Source organism: Epinephelus lanceolatus, chromosome 13 (genome assembly GCF_041903045.1).
Source record: "Epinephelus lanceolatus isolate andai-2023 chromosome 13, ASM4190304v1, whole genome shotgun sequence".
NCBI lineage: Eukaryota > Metazoa > Chordata > Actinopteri > Perciformes > Serranidae > Epinephelus > Epinephelus lanceolatus.
The window spans coordinates 12,172,319-12,191,583 of record NC_135746.1 but is presented as its reverse complement, the minus strand read 5'-3'; the positions used below and the strand labels follow the sequence as shown (position 1 = coordinate 12,191,583).

Here is a 19,265-nt window from a genome sequence, read left to right as displayed (position 1 = left end):
AATCGAACTGCCCAGCAGGAATTCGCATCTAATTGCGTCTTTACATTGACTTTATATGAAATTGGCTCGCGCGCATTGTTGTTGCGCCCGCTGTGAATGCAACAACACCCCTGAAATGACCCTGTAGGTGACCTCAAACCTCAAAACCAAAGGCAGTGAAATTTCAGTACCTACATTTCTTTACAGCGCCCTCTAGGTAGCGAGATCTAATGTATGTGACAACCAACCCCGTTCTCCACTAAATGTGTGGTCCTGTATTTTAATGTATGCTCCAAAGAGAAATGGTCAGTGGTGCAGCGATGCGTCAGTAAAGTACCCTCCTTTGTCTCGTTATCTCATCCCCACTTCCTGCTGCCTGACGTTACTTGGTCTCAGGTGTGTTAATCACGCTGTGCTAATCTGTATTCTGAGAAAAGCATCAGAACGGAACACAGAGACTATGTGTGTGCTTTCACTGCCAACTTTCCAAATCCTTTTCATCTGAGCGGCAGTGTGCAGGGAATGTAACGCCACAGCGGTGTTGTGTACATTTGTCACAATATGTGAGCAGATTGTTTATACTGAACACATGCTGGTGGAGGCAGCCGTGATGGAGGCAGTGGGTGGTGGACGGGGGGGACACAGTAACCAGGATCAGTCCGGATCAGCGGCTGGATGTCCGTGTTCCTGATCCTGCTGCACCGTGTGCATTTTGGGAACCTGTAAAGCCTCCCATGTGAAGATCCAGACGCTCTCAAAAGAAGGCTGAGTGATGAAAGCAGCAAAAAATAGATCAATGTCTGAGTAGTCGGTGTTTATCGAACTCTGATGGGCTGTACAGAAGAACAGGGAGGAGGTGTGTGTGTCTGTTATCCACCAAAGCTATTCTTGGCCTTTTGGTTGTCAGCACATTCCACTGTGAAGAGTTACACTTAGCTCTGATGTGTGTGTTGGAATAACTGTCAGATCTGAGCACACACAATTAAACCCGTATAAAACACACTTTACTTACATATCAAGTGACCAAAGTCGCTTCATTTAATCCAGTGTTTGCCAGCAGTTTGTGTTTAATCTGATGCATGAGTGAGCACCCTCATCCCTCATCTCACACCTCGGAGAGGCACCTGGCAACAGCCCGGGATAATCCACACTTACTGTTGCCCCTCATGACATCACCACGGGGTCAGGGGGCACTGAGTTTGCCCGACCAATCTCTTCTCTAATACCCCACTCATCTTCCTGAGTGCAAGCTCTTCACTTCTTCCTTTGAGCCCCAAAACTGCCAACTCACATCTCACCGTCATCGGACCAAAAGTAGTCTCCGTAGCCAGTCCTTTCTCGCCCCGTGCCGGCGCTGGGGAAAGATCTGTCTGAACCCATCAGAATTCTGCACTATCGTCTTTGGCGGCACTTAGCCCAGGATGCCTTTGCAACAAAGTCTTGGGAGCAAACTTTTTTTGATGGAGTATTTGCACATGGGGAGGTGACTCCTAAAATAACTGCTTCAAAATCATTTAGATGGTCCCCTGATTTGTAACAGACCATTTCAATCTTGACAACAGCAGCATTCTAAGGCCCTGATGACACAGAAAGCATTTAAGCAGCTGAAGTCGACTTTTTGTAATTGTTTTCAATGAGAATGAAGCTTTCTGTTGGCTTTTTTTAGGTGCCTAGCATTTTCTCGAGTTGAAATGAAAGCACCCCACACCATCTCCGCTTTTTTCCTATTGTCCAATCGAATGATTTGAGAGGCGGGGCTTCTGTGGTGGTCACGACAGCAAGTTTACAGTTGGTAAACAATGGAGGAGAAACTGGTGGTAGCGGTTGCTGGATACCCAGAGCTAGACGGCCCGACGATAGACAGCAGGTTGTCAGACTGCCCCTGAGTCATCCTAAAATATGCCTGGAAACGGCCATCGTGGATGCGAAGCCCCTGGACCAACTGGAGGTACTCCCCATGATCCACCCTCTTTTTTAGGGTCTCATGTACCCACACAGATCTCTGTTTCCCTCTGCCCGAGAAACTATTTGCTGACAGCCTCTCACCCTCAACCAAAGTAGTACCCTCTGCCTCAACATTTTAGGAACCAACTACTGATTACTGTGAAAAGAAATTGCATGGTTGCCTGGCAACAATAAAAACACATAGCAAGCATTTTTTATTAGTAACATACAATTAAAACAAAAACAACAACGGTGCAGTGCGCCTCGCATGTGATCGGGGCCTAAATTCGCTTCTTTTTCCTGTTGCAATGTTTTGCAGTGTAGTTGAATGACATGAGCTGACAGGAGGTAAACATGGACCCACGCTGTTGTCTGGCAATACAGTTCCAGTGAACTGATCTACAGGGAGAATGGTGGCTATTAAATTCCCACTCTGTGCCCCATACCTGTTCCTGCACCATGCAACTGTGGTGATCATGAGGGAATTTCTCCAAATTTGGCACAAACATTCACTTGAAGTTGAGGATGAAGTGGTTTGATTTATATAGTCAAGGGTCAAAGGTCAGGGTCACTGTGACCTTGTCTGTCTCATTTTGGTGAGTGTGATATCTCAAGAACAGCTTGAGAGAATTTCTTCAAATTTGGCACAAATGTTCACTTGGACTCAACAATGAACAGATTGGATTTTGGTGGTCAAAGGTCAAGATCAGTGTGACCTCACAAAACATGTTCTTGGCCATAACTAAAGAATTAATACAGTAATTATAACAAAACTTCACGCAAATGTCTAACAGGATAAAATAATGAAGTGATGTCATTTTATATCCAAAAGGTCAAAGGTCACCCTCACTGTGACATCATAATATTTTGCATAAAATATATTTCTGGCCATTATTCAACGTTATATCATCCCAAAACTGTGCTGACTGTATAGCTCTTCTGTGTGTGAAGCATCTGCGTTTTCACAGACATGGACATAAACTGTAATGAAAATTGACTGGTGGGCGAAGGCATACAACCATGGAGTGGTAATTCTAATTACTAAACTTTTTGGACTGCCTTAGACCATACAAATAACATGTATGGATTTTGAAAATTGAAGTAGTTTGCCTTTAAGATTTCTTAAGTATTTATTACTTATCAAGAGTTTAATAGGCGTGGTTTGATTGACAGAGGTCTCAAAACATTAGCAAACAACTGTCTTCAGATTTTGATTCAAATATTGTTAAACCCTGATTGGTGCAGGGAAATACATGGCACCACCTTTTGCAAAGTCCTACCCACCTCATACCAGTGAGAGGAGCTTAGAGGAAAAATGAAATACAGAAATCTCTAATGTAAAATAGGTCTATATTTACAGGATTTTTTGTCTTCATGTCTGATAAATAGGCTTACATACAGCACTGTAATAGGACCTGTATGGATGTGGGCCAATGGGGATTCTGCAAGCATCTATCTGTCAAAATTGTCCACCTTTAAATATGACAGTAACCAGTCATGCAGCATCTGAGCATGGTATTTCATAGTGGTCTTGTGGAAGAGTCTGTTGGCTCACAGCAAAGGTCTCAGGCCATGTTCTCACACCACCGCTTTGTTATGAGTGTCCTCCTCTTTCCATCTTTCCTCTCTGTGTTCACGGCACATTAACTAATAAAGCAGAAATTCTATAAAAATGTTGTTATGGTAATAGCTTAACTATAAAATGACACACAAAATAGCTTTACAAACCAATGATGCAAAAAACTAAGAACCCTTCAACCCTACAACACATTTACACGCCTGATTAAGAGGACATTATGTTATTTAACGTGGATGTTCATGCATGCGCTCCATAAATATCTGCATAGGTAAGAGTGAGCGCAGGAGACAGCAGGCTCAAAGGGATGAAGTGTCACTGAGAGGTGTCAAGTGGGCAAATAATACCCTCAGAGTGCCATTATAGATCTATTCAGGGTCACTATGGCCGTTTACACTTTGTAGATCAGGAAACCCAACACCACTACTGAAGGCTGCCTGAGTCACGTTCACACTCGCTGGACACATTTTCTTTAGAGATACACCTGGTGACTGTTACTCTCTGTACTGACTGCTACCTCCTGCACACACACACACACACACACACACACACACACACACACACACACACACACACTCTTAAATCCCCATCGCCGTGGCGACGAGGCCACCACAATGCTCGTTAAGATGAGCAGTTGTCATCGGCTGCTCTGAAGTTCCTGGGTGTCGTGTTACAGGATGCATGCTGCTGTGCAGGCGTTGGAGGCGTCCCGTTCATGTCTCCTAGGAGGCGTTAAGACGTGGGAGTTGATGATTGGGCGACATTGTGATGGTTAACTGATCACCTGTTTGAACTAGGGCGGTAATCAACCACAGAAAATCTTGGTCGACTGAAATTGTAACTTTTCTTTTGATGTTTCCAAAATTGCCAAATTTAAAAATTGTTGTTGCCATTAGTCATTTAGACACTTAAACATGGGAAAATAGGGTCCAGATTGAAAAACATCAAAGTCTGCCTTCATGGAGTGTATACTAAGAGTGTGCCAGCAGTTTGTGTTAAACTACATCATTACAACATTAATGTCGTGGTGTTTGTGTTGTTGTAGGTGTGCGTCTGGACCGGGTTCGAGGCGGCAGACAGAAGTACAAGAGGAGAATAGACGCTGAGAACAGCCCGTATCTGCACCCACAGAACACCTTGCCCCAGAAAAAAACATGTAAGTGTACAAACTATTAACTGTGGTGGGTTATGAATGTGACCATAGTTCATAATGATATGAGAGGATCTGTTTTTATTTGTGGTCTGAGAGTTCAGAACAGTCAAATCATGCTCTCTGTGATGTTGTCTGCTGTAACACTTCATCATCTTTATAGCTTGTATTTGCTAATGAGTCGACATTAATCAACGCCAGCTGTAGTTTTGAAGTGAGAAGTAGGAAGAAGCTTTGAATGGCTGCAATGAACTACACTGCCATCCTGTGAAAACCACGTATCTCCAAAACCTCAACTTTTGATGAGCTAAAAAAAAAGACCCATCTCTAGCTTTTTTTTACATAATACCATGCAGTTTTTCAGATATTCCTGAGTGGTTTCAATGGCTTTATGGGTTTTCTCAACCCATAGAGGAACACTTTAACCCCTTTGCTTTAAAATCACTGAATTTGGAGGTATACGGTTTTCACAAGACAGCACTGCAGGGGTCACTAAAGTCAGGGGAGGGAGGTAATATGCTCAGATTAAAATAAAAAATTTGCAAGAGCAAAGGAAAAAACAAGAGAATAAAATTGAATATTTGAGAAAAAAAAAACTTGGATATTGTCTGAGATTATTTGAGATTTGTCATAAATTTACTAGACAAAATTCACAATTTTCCAATAATATTCTCTGAAATTAAAGGCGTAAATTTCCAAGAAAAAAAATCATAAATTTAGAAAAAAAAAATACTGTTATTGTCTGAGTTTAAAGTCATAAATTTACATGAAAAACTTCAGATATCCTTTAAGATTAAAGTCGTAAATTTACAAAAAATAATTTACTGGAAAAAACTTTGATTATAGAAATAAATAGAAGAAATAAATCTCATAAATTTACTAGAAAAAACTCACATTTTCTCTGAGATTTTAGTCATAAATTTACGAGAAAAATGTCACAAATTTATGAGTTTCTTTTAAATCCAACACGTATATATATAAACAAGGAAAAACTCATGAATTTAATAGAAAAAACTCTGATATTGTCTCAGATTAAATTCATGAATTTGCTCTAAAACAACCCCTCACAAATTTATGAGAAAAAAACATAATTTTTTTCTGAAATTTAAGTCGTAAATGTACAAGAAAAAACTTGAAATTAATTCAAATTAATTCCCTTAAATTGTTAAGTCAAAAATTGCAGAGAAATGGATTGGATGAGGAAACAACATCAACCTCTGGCCATCTGCCTCAGCCAGCGTAGGCGGTGTGATGAGGTTGATCCAACCTTACAAAGAGAAGCAAAGTGGTTCCTTAATAAAATACCTCCACTATTTTTTTCTCATAAATTTGTGACTTTAATCTCAAAGTCTGTGATTGTTTCTGATGGTGCTTCTTTACATGTGCTTTTGTGTAACGGCCTAAATTACCTGGTCATATGATAAATAATGATTAAATAGAGGTGGTTATGATTTTAAAAATCTAATTTCACTCTCTCCATCTCTCTCAGTCATTGTTGGTGGCGCGATAGAGAACAAGGTGGTGTCTCTGCTGCTGGTGGCCGAGCCAGAGGGCATCTTCGCCATGCCGGACCCCACCGTACCCGAGAGCGACATCAAGGCTCTGACCACGCTGTGTGACCTGGCTGACCGAGAGCTGGTGGTCAACATCGGCTGGGCCAAACACATCCCAGGTACGATCGCTCAGTCAGTCAGTAGAGTCGGGCAGTTGGTCGCTCACACACTCCACCACACACACACACACACACACACACACACTAGCTCACATTAAGTCTATAATCAGATCAGAGGAGGAGATTGTTGTGACTTGTGGTTGCCAAGATGCCCAGAGGAGAGGGGGCATGTTGGCGCGGCTGTGTGTTATCTGTCAGTCATCCTCAGTGTGTGTGTGTGTGACTGTGACTGTGACTGTGTGTGGCATGCCCTTGCTGACCAATGTGGGTTCTTAGTATATCAACCAGATGACCAATGGCCACCTGGAAGTTTTAATTCATTTCCTGGGCCACAGCCTTCTCTGAATTACGGAAATCCTCCTGACACTTGGAACACAATTAGCTTCTCCTCTGACACAGGAACAGCAGAAGGGATGTTCGGAGTTTTTTTTCTCCTTTGGATGAGATGGTGGAAAGGAGAGGGGAAGTGCATTCTGACAGCTTAGTGGGATTAAAACGCTGGTATGCAGCTATGTTGGCGGTTGTAATCGTATGCGGTGGCAACAGAGGTTTGCAGGTCTGCTTTCGATACTTTGTTTTGGAGACTCACAAATCACACACACACACACACACACATGAAAAGCAGCATGTGCACTTATTCAGAAGCTCTATTTCTTTTTTTGAGCTGCTCTAATTTGACAAATTAATTTCTTCTCTTCCATTACAGTCTCACATAACACAAGGTGATGTCTTAGTAAGCTGATGTCTGCAGGTTTTTACACTGGCTTCTTATCTGTCAGCAAACCACTGTTGGTTTACAAAGCACTGAATGGTTTAGGGCCATAATACATTTCTGATCTTCTGCTACATTATGAACCGCTGAGACCGCTGAGGTCGTCTGGGGCAGGTCTGCTGCGTTCAGTTTTCATGCAACACATATCTGGTACAAACTCAGCAAAATGGCCGATCTGCTGCAACTAGAAGTTCTTTTAAATCAAGGCTGTTTGCTGCCTTTTAGCAAATCCAATATTTGATCATTTGTTACACGGCACTGTAACAAAGTATTTTATACCTGCTTTAATTTTGCTTAGCTTGTTTTCATTCTCCGTTCTCTTGCTTGTTAATGACTGTATTTAAAGGTCTAGTGTGTTGGATTTAGTGGCATCTAGTGGTGAGTTTGCAGATTGCAACCAACTGAAACTTGCATGCAAAGCGTGCATGTAGGAGAATTATGAAGGCTAATGCAAAAACACAAATGGCCCTATCTAGAGCCAGTGTTTGGTTTGTCCTCTCTGGGCTACTGTAGAAACAACATGGTGGACTCCCTGGAAGAGGACCTGCTCTGTATGTAGATATAAACAGCTCAGTCTTAAACCCAGTTCAGACCAAAGACTTGGGACGAGACGAGTTGAAACGGGCAACTACTTGCGATGCGCCATCCTGCCGGTTCACACCAATGCAACTAGATGAGACGGTGTATCATCTCTATGCAACAACTCTGTACTTCTGTTCTGATTTGCAGCTTTTCAGGTTTATTTTGTGGCTGAATATAATTTGTAGCTTCTTAACATATGATTGAGGATAGTGATAGTGAGATACTGGCTACAGCTGCATTTGTAGTAGTGATGAAACGGCTGCGAGCAGCAGGGTCCCACCATCTGACACTGGCACACCATGGTGATGGAAACAGAGGTCTCGGCTGGGACGGAGGAAACACGCGTCTACAATCATTTTGACAGACGACTTTATTGAAAGCTGATTTGCTGTAGAAACAGGTGACGTGATTTACGCTCTAAAACCAGCCACTGGCGATTTGACCAGCAGAGTTGCAGGTGACGCCATCAGTCGGCTTGAGTCGAGCTCAGACCAGCCAGTTCACACCGCCACAACTTTTCTCTGCAACGTTCTAAAACAGTTTCATCTCATCACAAATAATTGCTCTGAACTTCTTATTTTCAGGTGACTAACTGATGAAAACACATTTATGAATATTATGCACCATCTCTGCCAATAGATGTCCCTAAATCCTACACACTGGACCTTTAATATGGATGACATTAATATTAGTATGTTAACACTGCACAGGTGTTTTAAGTCATTGTTCAGACAGACAGCCTTAGTCTGACCTGCTGGAAGTTGCTGTCTTCCTGCATAATTACAAGATCATGATTTCATAATCACCAGATCTTTTCTCATAATAAGAGATAGTAACTCATCAGTTTGAGATAAGATTTCTATTGTTTTTTCTTTTGTGAATGCAATTTGCCTCCATACCATTATTATCTCACATATTGCAAGTTGATACCTTACTTTTATTCAATCAACAGTCTAAAGCCCAAAGATATTCCGAGTGTAAAAAAGAGAAAGGCAGCAAAATCTCACATGGAGATTTTTTTTTATCAAAATTGCTGCCTGTTAAGATTCTGTTGATCAGTTAGTTGATTCATTGAGTGACTGTTTCAGAGGTCTAACAGTTTGCATTACTGACTTATTATTAAGGGAATTTATTGAGGGAAAATATCAAATATCAGCTACTTTTAGTTTCTCAAATGTGAAGATTTGCTGCTTTTCACAGATTTATTGTTGTAAATTTGTAATAAATTTGAGTTCTGGACTGTTGGTTGGATGAAACAAGCTGTTTGAAGATGTCACCTCAAGCTTTAGTGAGTAATGATGGGCATTTTTTATATGTTTTTGACATAATATAAATTTAAAGCGACGGTCTAGCTGTAGATCAGTCAGAAAAACCTCAGAAATGTGTTTTAAATTCTAGCGTAGATCTCAAAGTTTCCAGCTGCAATGAGTTAATTAATAATGAAATGAATCATTATTTACCCTGCAGGCTCCAGCACACTAAAGGCTTTATCATCTGTCTCGATTTCTCCTTGGTGCTGTTTTCTTATCGTCTGTTTCCTCTAACTGAAGCCCTGCTGCTTTATCAGCCGTGGTTATCCACACCCAAAACATCACCAGGGAAACACCTGGACTTTTTTTTGATGTCCTATCTCTGAAATGCTTACAAAACAAACAAAGCAGGTGTGTGTGCGTGTGTGTGTGTGCGTGTGTGTGTAGTGTGTGTGTGTGTGTGTGTGTACTATATTTGTCCCCGTATTTCTTCCTACAAAGTGGACATAAAGCTGCTATTTGAGTCAGTGTTGGTGTTTGGTGTCCCTCAACAGCATTTCCATTGTTCAGTTAGAAAAGGAAGGAGAGCATCGTCGCCTCCTCCTCCTCCTCCTCCTCCTCCTCCTTCTCACCCCCCGGGCTGTTGCTGTCTGCCTCCTTTCTCTCGTTGACGGCTCTTTACTGTCAGCGCACGAGACAGACGGAGGCCTACTGATGGGTGTATTTGTAGCCCTTTGCCAGTGGAGTGTTTGGCTGGGAGAGCGCCCGTACACACAGCAGATACCCACCTGAGGGGAGGGAGAGACAGGGAGCCGTGCATTCATCCAGCTGTCAAACTAATTTTACTTAAAGTTATGAAATGTCACGAAAAACCAAGTAAAATGCAACAAAAGGTGCACTTAGATCGGATGAGTTGAGGCCAATAAAGAGGCTTCTTACGTGAAACAATTCACATCTGTTTAAGACAGAGGAGAGGAGTTTTAAAGGGGACCTATAGTGTTCATTTTCAGATTCATACTTGTATTTTGGGTCTCTACTGGAACATGTTTACAAGCTTTAATGTTAAAAAATTTTTTATCATACTGTCTGTGCTGGAATACCTGTATTCACATTCGTTCTGAAATGCCCCATTTTAGTGCCTGTCCCTTTAAGACCCCCTCCCGAAAAGCCCAGTCTCCTCTGATTTGTCAGCATTTTCAGATATTCTGTATCTCCATTATGGCAGCCAGTGAATAACTGTAACACAGTTACTACTTATAGCTCCTAAACACAAGCCAGACTCGAATTTGCAGATCATAGGATAGCGAAGGAATGGCCTGCCTTACTCTGCCTCTAATTAGCTACCCTAGGATTTCTCAAATTTGCCAACTGGACATGTTCCAGCTACCCTGTCTCACTCCGAAGTCATCCAAATCTGGCGCTTGGGCAATGACTTGCAGCATCAGACATTATGAAAAAGCTGACCTTTAACGTCAGCATGCTACAGAGCTGGTCGGCCTTATACTTTAACGGCGCTCGGTAGCGTCAGGGGAAACACAACGAGCCAAGAATGAAAGTTAAGGCAGCGAAAGTCCAAGTAGGGTGGGTGGGGCCGTTGGTGGATGGGTCCAACAAACACTGACTTTCACCCGGGAGAGCGCTGTTTGTGTCCTGTAAGATTCGAAAGCTAAACCCTGTTCTTTTTTCCTAAACCTAACCACGTGCGTTTGTCGTTGAAGAAACAAAAACATCAATTCGCTTTGTTGTGTTGGGTGAGAACGTGTTGGTTCCAACCGGAATATAATCCGAAATCCAGGAGAAATCAACCACATCAGCGAGCAAGATTACACGTTTTCCTGCCATTAGCATGTAGCTACATGTAGCAGTGTACGTAATGTAAACTCTTGCCGTAGTGTGCCTGAAGATCACCATTTAGAATTTGTCACAATCTGACCTCATGGTGCAGCCAAAGTAGAAAACATTTAGATGCATTAATCTCATTATTTCAAATGTTGGTGACATTTAACATGAACATCTGATATGGTAACATATATATGACACCAAATAAGGAGAGGCATAACAGGTGACCTTGAAAGACCTGATCAGTAGCAGGCAGTTTGTTGGTGTTCATTAGTGTCAGTTAATTACCGAGAGTTAGACGAGAAGATCAATACCACTCTCACATCTGTACAATAAATATGAAGCTGGAACCAGCAGCTCTTTAGCTTAGCTTAGCACAGAGACTGGAAACAGGAGGAAACAATACAACAACAATTCAATCAGGCCAGCTGGTTTACATGTTTTTTAAAATTTATTTCTTTGCCGGACTTGGCCACAGCAAACGTGACCTTTCCTGCTGGACAATAAAATAAGAAATATATAAATTATTTTGTGCTCACATGACATCTGAAAGGCTTTTTTCACTTCTAAGACTCTATCAAGTTAAAAAAAAAAAATTACATTTAACTTTATTATTTAAAAAAGGATTTAATTTGGTCAGAGGTGCAAAAAATTACACAACCAGTACAAAAATACACATTATAAATCACTAGTGACAACCCATTAAACGAACAATATCAGATCCATCCCTACATGATAAATTTTATTACAGTTATTGATAAATAATAATAATAACAATGATGATAATAGTAAATTAATTAATTATCTGTACTGAATATACTGAAAATAAAGTGCAAGTTGGAGCCTTACAAACATTATTGTAGTAACTGGTTGGACCTTTTGGCAAACAAAATGACACTGTTGCCTGAAAACATTGTCGCTCCAGTGAGTGGGAATTTTTGCTTTTGCAGTTTAATAGATAACGACAGAGAGAAAAACTGAAACACAGAGGCAGAGACCGAAAGAGAGAAATGATAAAGGAAAAGATAGAAATAGTGACTTGAGATGAAATGACAGAGATCACGAGACAAGAGGAAATGAAACGATGGGGCAGTAGCATCATGGACGGAACAGGCTGAGGAGGTAAAACAGACGGCGATGGCTGATGGGAGACAAAGAAAGAAAGGTAGATATTAAAGACAAACACACAGAGACTGGATATTAAAAAAAAAAGACTGCCCCTCCTAGCAGCGTAATGGCCATGTCACATCAGCTCTGGATGAGTGGCAGGCCACACGGCCCCCATCGCTGGGAGAAGCAGGGTCTTGGGCAAAGTGGCCTGGGCCATCTGAGTTCTCTGCCCAGGGGGAGGTGAGTGTGATGGGGCTACTGTCCTGGCTGCTCCCCCTCCTCTGCGTCCGCTCTTATCAGGCAGATTGACGGTGATGTGGGCTGAAGTCTGAGGGCCAGACTGGCAGATGAGCTGGCTAAAGACCAACTGCCCTCTTTGCTTTTGGCCTTTTTGAGTCCATGCTGCAAGTTGGCTGTCAAATGTGTGTGTTAAAGACGACTGTGGTGTGACTGGCTGTGTGTTGTTGCTGTTGATATGATACAACCAACGCTGGCAAGAGGATTCTCCCCAAATGTCAGCACTCCTTCCTGCCCTCAGTGCCCTCTGCCTCGCCACTTTACAACACGCTCTTCTCTCTTTATGGAAGGTTTAACTTGTATTTGTCCTTAAAATCTATCAATATATTGCCTCAGATTTCATCACACACGCCCAAACACACATTCACACAGGTCTCTGTCCCTGATCAATGGTCCAGTGCCAGAATACTGATCCCTATCGACCAATGAAATTGTGCACAGACAGCGTTTCCAATCAATCAGGGAGTGATAGTGGGGAAACGGGCGCCACTCACGTCCCCGTGGTGATTGTAAAGAGCAGTGGATCCTGATAACAATCACCCGATGGTGTCAAAAACACAAACGCCTCCCCCTCCTCCCCTCGCTCTGTAAAATCATCTGTTTAATTACAGTAAACGTGTGTGTGAGCGTGTGTATGCGGGTTTATGCGGGGGACGTGAGCAGGTTTAATCACGCTCCTGTGGGGTGTAATTGTCAATCAAAGTGTGTGTGTCCCACAGAGTGTAATTAAATTCACCATCTATTCACTCCCTCTGTCCTTTGTTATGCCCTTTGCAATGTGGCCTTCTTATGAGCCGATCATTCTGCTGCAGGAATTCTGTATCACTGATATTACTATACTGAATAGATATTAATATTAATGCTGGAAGCTGCTGGAAATCACTGATTTAAACAGAAGTAGTGGGGAATTTGGATACAATATAAGACATGATTTAACCAAATTACTGAAAGGGGTACTTCAGCGATTTACTACTGCCATTTCATAAAGTCTGGGAACTTTATGAAATGACGACAGATTAAAAGAATAATTTGTGCAGCAGATGCTGAATCATTATGACTTTCAGCCCAATTCTGTTTCTTATTTTTACCCCTTTGCCCCTCAGAACGATGTTACAAGAGGTATTGGTTGATATCTTCCCCTGTGAAATGGGACGACCCTTCAAGACCCTGATACGTCATCGGTAGTCGTTGATTTCTTCGTCTTCTGCTGCAGTGATTTCTTCTGTGTGGGCTACAGGCATGCATTTGCCGTTATCAGGACGCTCAGGATTTGCTCACAACCTAAATTGAATGCTATCAGTCAATCAAACAAGTCATCAGATAAGAAAACTGCTTCAATACCAGGCAACTAGCGGTGCTCTATTGGCTACTGTTAGCAACATGCTAATGTAAGCGACCCCTGTCCCCATGTACCCTGCCAGCCTACACCAGGGGCGTAAATATAGACAGTGTGGGCTGTGGGGTTGCACTGGGGTCCATGGGATTGGGGGAGGGCCCTTACAAATGATTCAGATTGCCACCTTGGAACTACACTTGTGTTCAAAGAACTCACATTAAATTTAAAAAGAAACAGTGCCATCTATCATAGGCTATATGCCCTCAAAAATGCAAATCCAGGCGCTAATACAATATAAACGATTACATAAAGAAATAAAAGAGACATAAAAGGACAACACTGTATTATTTTTTGTAAGGTCCCTATCATGAGAGACCACTTGCTAACCATTTCTTCATAGCTTGCTTTAATTTTCTTTCTGTTTCGATCAATTTCAGAGATATTGTAAGTATTTTCTACACATATACAGTACAGGCCAAAAGTTTGGACACACCTTCTCATTCAATGCGTTTTCTTTATTTTCATGACTATTTACATTGTAGATTCTCACTGAAGGCATCAAAACTATGAATGAACACATGTGGAGTTATGTACTTAACAAAAAAAGGTGAAATAACTCAAAACATGTTTTATATTCTAGTTTCTTCAAAATAGCCACCCTTTGCTCTGATTACTGCTTTGCACACTCTTGGCATTCTCTCCATGAGCTTCAAGAGGTAGTCACCTGAAATGGTTTCCACTTCACAGGTGTGCCTTATCAGGGTTAATTAGTGGAATTTCTTGCTTTATCAATGGGGTTGGGACCATCAGTTGTGTTGTGCAGAAGTCAGGTTAATACACAGCCGACAGCCCTATTGGACAACTGTTAAAATTCATATTATGGCAAGAACCAATCAGCTAACTAAAGAAAAACGAGTGGCCATCATTACTTTAAGAAATGAAGGTCAGTCAGTCCGGAAAATTGCAAAAACTTTAAATGTGTCCCCAAGTGGAGTCGCAAAAACCATCAAGCGCTACAACGAAACTGGCACACATGAGGACCAACCCAGGAAAGGAAGACCAAGAGTCACCTCTGCTTCTGAGGATAAGTTCATCCGAGTCACCAGCCTCAGAAATCGCAAGTTAACAGCAGCTCAGATCAGAGACCAGATGAATGCCACACAGAGTTCTAGCAGCAGACCCATCTCTAGAACAACTGTTAAGAGGAGACTGCGCCAATCAGGCCTTCATGGTCAAATAGCTGCTAGGAAACCACTGCTAAGGAGAGGCAACAAGCAGAAGAGATTTGTTTGGGCCAAGAAACACAAGGAATGGACATTAGACCAGTGGAAATCTGTGCTTTGGTCTGATGAGTCCAAATTTGAGATCTTTGGTTCCAACCGCCGCGTCTTTGTGAGACGCAGAAAAGGTGAACAGATGGATTCCACATGCCTGGTTCCCACTGTGAAGCATGGAGGAGGAGGTGTGATGGTGTGGGGGTGTTTTGCTGGTGACACTGTTAGGGATTTATTCAAAATTGAAGGCACACTGAACCAGCATGGCTACCACAGCATCCTGCAGCAACATGCCATCCCATCCGGTTTGCGTTTAGTTGGACGATCATTTATTTTTCAACAGGACAATGACCCCAAACACACCTCCAGGCTGTGTAAGGGCTATTTGACCAAGAAGGAGAGTGATGGAGTGCTGCGGCAGATGACCTGGCCTCCACAGTCACCGGACCTGAACCCAATCGAGATGGTTTGGGGTGAGCTGGACCGCAGAGTGAAGGCAAAGGGGCCAACAAGTGCTAAACACCTCTGGGAACTCCTTCAAGACTGTTGGAAAACCATTTCAGGTGACTACCTCTTGAAGCTCATGGAGAGAATGCCAAGAGTGTGCAAAGCAGTAATCAGAGCAAAGGGTGGCTATTTTGAAGAAACTAGAATATAAAACATGTTTTGAGTTATTTCACCTTTTTTTGTTAAGTACATAACTCCACATGTGTTCATTCATAGTTTTGATGCCTTCAGTGAGAATCTACAATGTAAATAGTCATGAAAATAAAGAAAACGCATTGAATGAGAAGGTGTGTCCAAACTTTTGGCCTGTACTGTATATATAAAAAAAGTTTTTTCCCATTGAAATTTTAAATCTAAAAACAATAAAATTTGTTGGACTGCCTCAGTGCTAACAATGTAAAGTTAGCTAGCTAGCTAGTGAGCTAACGAGACTTCGGCATACTACTAGCATCGTTTTTTTTGTTGTTGTTCTGCTTGTTCTAAAGAAAATGACCGTATTACATTGAAATGACATTAAACTTAAGATGATATAATTTAAAATCAACTCATTTTGAAGTGCGCCTCTGAAAAGCCTTCATTTAGAGGATCATGCAGCCCCAACACTTCGCCCTACACTTCTATCCCAATAAGAATCAGACATGACACGTAAAACGGAGGGGTAAGGGCAAAGTGGTAGGGGCAAGGGGGCTATGGAATTAGATCAGTCTTCAAAAATGCTGGATCCCTTAATTTCAAGAACATAATAGACCTTTTCTTACCATTAAATGTTCACCTCTTTTAAACACGATACCTCAATTTATAAAGCAGATTTCTGTGATATATTTGTCATCTAGCACCCATTCCAAAATGACCCTGATGACATCATCAGTGATTTTTTTCTCAGGTTTTATAAAGCTCCCTTCACAGAGGCCGATGATATCATACAGCTGATAAGTAAATAGACCTTTTTTCATAAAATGCATCCCTATGTGGAGTGTCCCTTTAAGATCTCTCTCTTCTGCACCCCAAATAACTGGTCCATATTGTCCCTCTTGTCTCCCCAGGCTTCCCCTCCCTCTCTCTGGCCGACCAGATGAGTCTGCTGCAGAGCGGCTGGATGGAGATTTTGATCCTGCGGGTGGTGTTCCGCTCGCTGGTCCTGGAGGACAAGCTGGTGTATGCTGAGGACTACATCATGGACGAGGAGCAGTCGAAGCTGGCCGGGCTGCTCGACCTCAACAATGCCATCCTGCAGCTGGTGAAGAAGTATAAAGCCATGGGGCTGGAAAAGGAGGAGTTTGTGGTTCTCAAGGCTATCGCGCTTGCTAACTCAGGTCAGTTGCAGAGATTAGGCTCTTTAGCTCTGTACCTGCACAATATTTAGCCAGTACAGCATGTGGCTCTGTGGATGGTAAGGCCAGACAGTAGGTTGGTCCACAGATTTGTCCAAACTGAAATATCTCTACAACTACATGATCAATTGCAAAGTCATCAAAAATTTTCTCTGTTTTTGGATTCTTCATTTACCGTGTAGGCATGTGAGAATAAACAAAGTTTTTTCACAAATTCAACATAACACAGATCAAATAATTGATAACAAATGCGCATTTTTTGGGTGAAGTATTCCTTTAAATTAAAATCTACAATCAGGTGTTTCGAAATTCTGCTATGACTTTGTAAAAATAAAGTTTTACATATTTAAATTGTTGACATACTTCAACTCCTCAATTTCATCTCTCCTTACAGACTCGATGCAAATCGAGGACTCAGAGGCGGTTCAGAGACTCCAGGATGTCCTTCACGGGGCCCTACAGGACTACGAGGCCACCCACCACCCAGAGGACCCTCGGCGGGCCGGCAAACTGATCATGACCCTCCCTCTCCTCCGTCAGACGGCTGCTCGTGCTGTCCAGCACTTCTGCAGCATCAAACAGGACGGCCGCGTGCCAATGCACAAACTGTTCCTCGAACTGCTGGAGGCCAAAGCTTGACCCCAACACAGACAGCCATCAGGTTCGTCCTGACCCCCAACGCAGGCGGTCAGGAGGACAGGAAGTGAAGGATAACGGGTAATGGTGGGGTTTGACACCATGTATTTGTCCATTTCAGCTTTGACAATAAGGTTTTGAATCTGCAGTCGCCGGGGAGCGTGTTCTAGAGGCAAGCAGTGGAACATTTTAGAGCAACACCCTTCCTACTCTAAATGACAGTTTGAACGGAGCAGTTTAATTTGCATTGAGCGTCTTCTCAACGATGAGGACACTGTCATCTTTGCTTTTGGTGACACTAATTTAAGCGTGTTGACCTGCTTCCAAAGGTCGAAGGCAGATGGACAAACAGCATAAACACAGAAGAAATCGCCTTCTAGACATATTAACAGTAACATGCCAAATGTAGAGCTTCTTTTGTCAAAGACCACCTGATACTTGAAGATCCTCATGGATTATTTTTGATCCATCTTGAAGCCTGTTAATCTGCAATCTAGTGCATTTAGGGAGCCTTTTGATGATTTGATTTTGTTCGTCCTTTTTGTATAGAAAAGGTAAATGTGTCCTAAGAGGTAAGTCTTGCCAAAGAGTAAAGACTCGTACTATTAATACCAGCATATGTCCACAGTAATATAATGTGGCCTGTAAGTCATTCACATAAACCTGCATCCCTGCTGTGTTGTGTATCGCAAAAGTATCTATCTACACTACATCCATATATAAGTAATTAAAGGGACGCTATTAAGTGGTCTGCATCTCATAAATCTATAACTGGCCTGATTTTAGTAGAACATTTCAGGGAAAGAGTACTTAATGATACATTAATACAAATGTGTGACAGCAAAGTGATATTTATTTAAAAGTGGCTCTGTTCATTTGCTGTTTTTTATTTACTAATGTGGCATTAATGAAGAGTAGGTTAAAGCAATTACAGTGGATAATAATTTTTTAAAAAGATTTTTAAACGATATCATTGTAAGATAATTTTTTACTAGCTTCTCTGCTACAGCACTGATACCTATATAAACCATATTGTGAAAATTCAAGGCAACATGATTATAATTGGACTTGAAAATCATAATGTTGTAGAGTTGTTGTAGACCCGTAGATATAACTTTAACTATGTAAAATGGCTGCCATACTGTATAATCTGGATTAGGGAGGCATTTGATGTCCTTTCAATGGTAGAAGTCTATGTGTAGGATGAAATTTGTGCACTACTTTTTCTTTTAGCCATAAAGTTTGGGGAAACGGGTGATGGCGCTCTGTTTATCTGTTAGTGTGTTTTGTGTGAAGAGTAGTTATATCTAAAAATTTGTCTTTTTTTTTGCACACGTTAAATGAAGGGGTGAAATCAGAAGGAATCTCAGTACAATGAATAAAAGTCTTGCTCCTTATTTTACTCAAGGTACTGTGACGCTATAATGTGCATATTTTTGTGACAAGATGACGGCAGCAATATGCCGGTTTAAATGTATGTACTGTACGTTTTGCTGTATATACGTCATGTCTTATGCCAACAGAGATGTTTTAAGATGCAAATAAGCATTGTTTGGATGAGCTGTGCCGTGCTATTTCATTCTCAGGTGGATTCTTGGGCAATAAAGATGATCCCCTTAATGCAAAGCTCATATCATCTCAGTGTCATCTTTCTCGATAAAAAGAAGAAAGGCTTTGAAATAAATTTATTAAGAGTGAGGACGTGGGTGCAGTCTATTCTGCACAGCCTGACAATGGACTGTCATTTTCAAATGAGGCCCGTTATGGCACATTTAGGCCATCGGAGCTCAGTTGGATGGAGATTTATAATTAACAGCTATAATGTAATGAAGTCCAGCAGTGGCTCCGGGGAGCGCTGGTCATCAGATGCCTGTTGAGGCTGATGGAAGCAGAGGAAGTTGACTCATCTTCTCATCATACAATCATCCTGAGAAAATGAAACTCACTATAAACATATAGCTTTAGTAAAAGGGTGATAGTGTTTATTCATAACATAGTATAATTTAAGAA

The 19,265-nt window shown here is 41.7% G+C and overlaps 1 protein-coding gene across 3 annotated transcripts in view; it reads left to right on the top strand.

The window, feature by feature from the left end:
* Positions 1–18,886, top strand: part of LOC117271217 (estrogen-related receptor gamma-like) — a 51,911-nt gene extending 33,025 nt beyond the window's left edge. For all 3 annotated transcript variants that reach the window (XM_033649353.2, XM_033649352.2, XM_078173748.1), the window contains exons 5-8: positions 4,545–4,655; positions 6,139–6,321; positions 16,332–16,601; positions 17,014–18,886. In XM_033649353.2, coding sequence (XP_033505244.1) covers positions 4,545–4,655; positions 6,139–6,321; positions 16,332–16,601; positions 17,014–17,258 — 809 coding nt within the window. In that variant the 3' untranslated portion in view covers positions 17,259–18,886. The remainder of the gene's footprint in view (positions 1–4,544; positions 4,656–6,138; positions 6,322–16,331; positions 16,602–17,013) is intronic.
* Positions 18,887–19,265: the final 379 nt, after the last annotated feature.